The 1,888-nt window shown below is 59.4% G+C and overlaps 1 protein-coding gene across 1 annotated transcript in view; it reads right to left on the bottom strand.

Moving 5' to 3' along the window:
* LOC119585081 overlaps nt 1-1,888 on the bottom strand; it is a gene marked incomplete in the record, with an annotated part of 22,863 nt that overhangs the window by 7,824 nt on the left and 13,151 nt on the right. Inside the window, 2 exon segments of the mRNA XM_037933701.1 lie at nt 55-187; nt 348-1,808. Of these exon segments, the coding sequence (XP_037789629.1) occupies nt 55-187; nt 348-1,808 (1,594 nt within the window).

Genomic DNA, 1,888 nt, shown 5'->3' with positions numbered 1-1,888 from the left:
CAAAAAAGATCGAATGAGGAAAGCCATTTCACGCACGAGTAAACCTTCACTCACCTGGCAGTAAGATATCAGCGACCTTGAGAACCTGACGACACAGTTCCTCCTTCCGCGTGAGATCGATGGGCGAGAGGCTGTCGAGTTCGTAACCGTCTTCTGACCCGTACAAGTGCAACAGAGCGTACTTGATCTGTAGAAGACAGGATGTATGTGAAAGTAATTTGTGTAACTACGGATAACTATGCTAAGTATCCTTCCTATCGGAAAATAAGGAAATTAAATGATCTTATGTGTTGAGAATGAATTCAGACTCATATGAATTGTAGAGCACCAACGCCGACACCACTCACGTTGAGGAAGATGGCGTGGTCTGGATGGAAGAGATGGCCCCACTTTTCCAGGAACGCCTCGCACGTGGCTACTGTAGGGGAATTCTCCAGTTCTTCTGCCTCTTCGGCCACGACGTCTGTGATCTTGCTCGGGTAGTCATCGGTGCTGGAGTGGCCGCAGGCGAGGCACCGCCAGTTGGACGACGGCGAGGTGGGGTCCTCAGCGACGATCCAGGGTCCTGGCCCTTCGTCGCTGGCAGCGCCTTCTGCTCCGCCGCTCGCCTGGCCTCGGCCCCCGGACTGGAATTGACTGACCCTGTTCATGACGCCTCCCCTTCTGGCTCCCCTGATGCCCCTTCCCGCGGGCTGGCTCTCCTTCTTGGCCGTCGCTTTCTCCGCCGCCTGCTTCGTTGCGCAGTCGCTGCACTTGAGGGCAGACAGGAACGTCTTGAGCTCTGTCGGGTCCAGGCAGCGGTCGCACTGGCATGTGAAGTACTTGGAGGAGCGCAGATGGTCCTGTCTGGTGAAGGAGGTGGTCAGAGGGTCGGTGTAGCAGGATGTGAGGTGCTGGCCGCGCTTGATGGGCACTGCGGCGCGCACCACCAGGTTGAGGTCGGCGTCGAATGTGCGGTGTGTGTTGGCCACGCAGTTGTGCTCCAGGATGGCTGCATTGCCGTAGATGCCCTGGATACTCGAGTCGGGCAGTCGGATCTCAAAAGCATTCGTGTCAATAATGCCAAGGACTTTCTGAATGAGTTCTGCGTCGAACTCATCCTCTAGTCTGAGCCTGTCGTGGATGATGTCCACCACCGTCTGCTGCGTGATGGCCGCCACCTCCGTGCCGCCGCGCTTGTCGAGGTTGCTTTCGAGCGTGAGCAGCTTGTTCCACACCATCGGGTTCGAGTCGCGCAGGCTCAGGATCCTCAGCGGCGTGATGCACTCGTACATGCTGTTGATTTCGCCGAAGACGGTGACCTTCACGGAGACTCCCGACTCCTTGACGGCCTTGCACTCCACCTGATGGTCCTCCGACGCCTCGCAGTCGGAGCCGCACATCGGGAAGGAGCAGCCCCTGCACACGTAGGACCCGTCCACCGGCCGGTAGCACCCAAGGCACACGGGCTCGGTGATGTTCTTTGGTCCCAGGAGGAGCGGCGGATCCTGAAGCAGCAGCTCCCCTGCAGCCACGTCCCTCGTGGCGATCATGTGGCGCCCGAGCACGCTGGAGCGGGCGATGCGCCAGGGCCGGCACTTCGGGCGGTGCTTGACCCAGCCTGTGAGCTGGTGGTCGCGTGCGCAGTAGCCCGCCTGCCAGCACCCGCCGCACACGATGGTGGCTGCCTTCTTGCACTCCAGGCAGTTGAGGGCCTTTGGCGAGTCGCCTCCCGCGTGGCCGTTCGCGGACTCCGGAAGGGCTGACGACTGCACAGCCACCTGCAGAGGGACCGCCGCCGGCGCGTCTGAGTGGCTCTCTCCCGGCATCTGGAGGGAGGGAGTGCAAAGATAGTTAATACGCCACGGACACGCATTTGAAATTAAATTACAGGAAAATACATCCTAAA

Source organism: Penaeus monodon, chromosome 19 (assembly GCF_015228065.2).
Source record: "Penaeus monodon isolate SGIC_2016 chromosome 19, NSTDA_Pmon_1, whole genome shotgun sequence".
Lineage (NCBI taxonomy): Eukaryota > Metazoa > Arthropoda > Malacostraca > Decapoda > Penaeidae > Penaeus > Penaeus monodon.
Note: the sequence above shows the minus strand (reverse complement) of the source record. Positions and strands in the feature narration are given on the sequence as shown.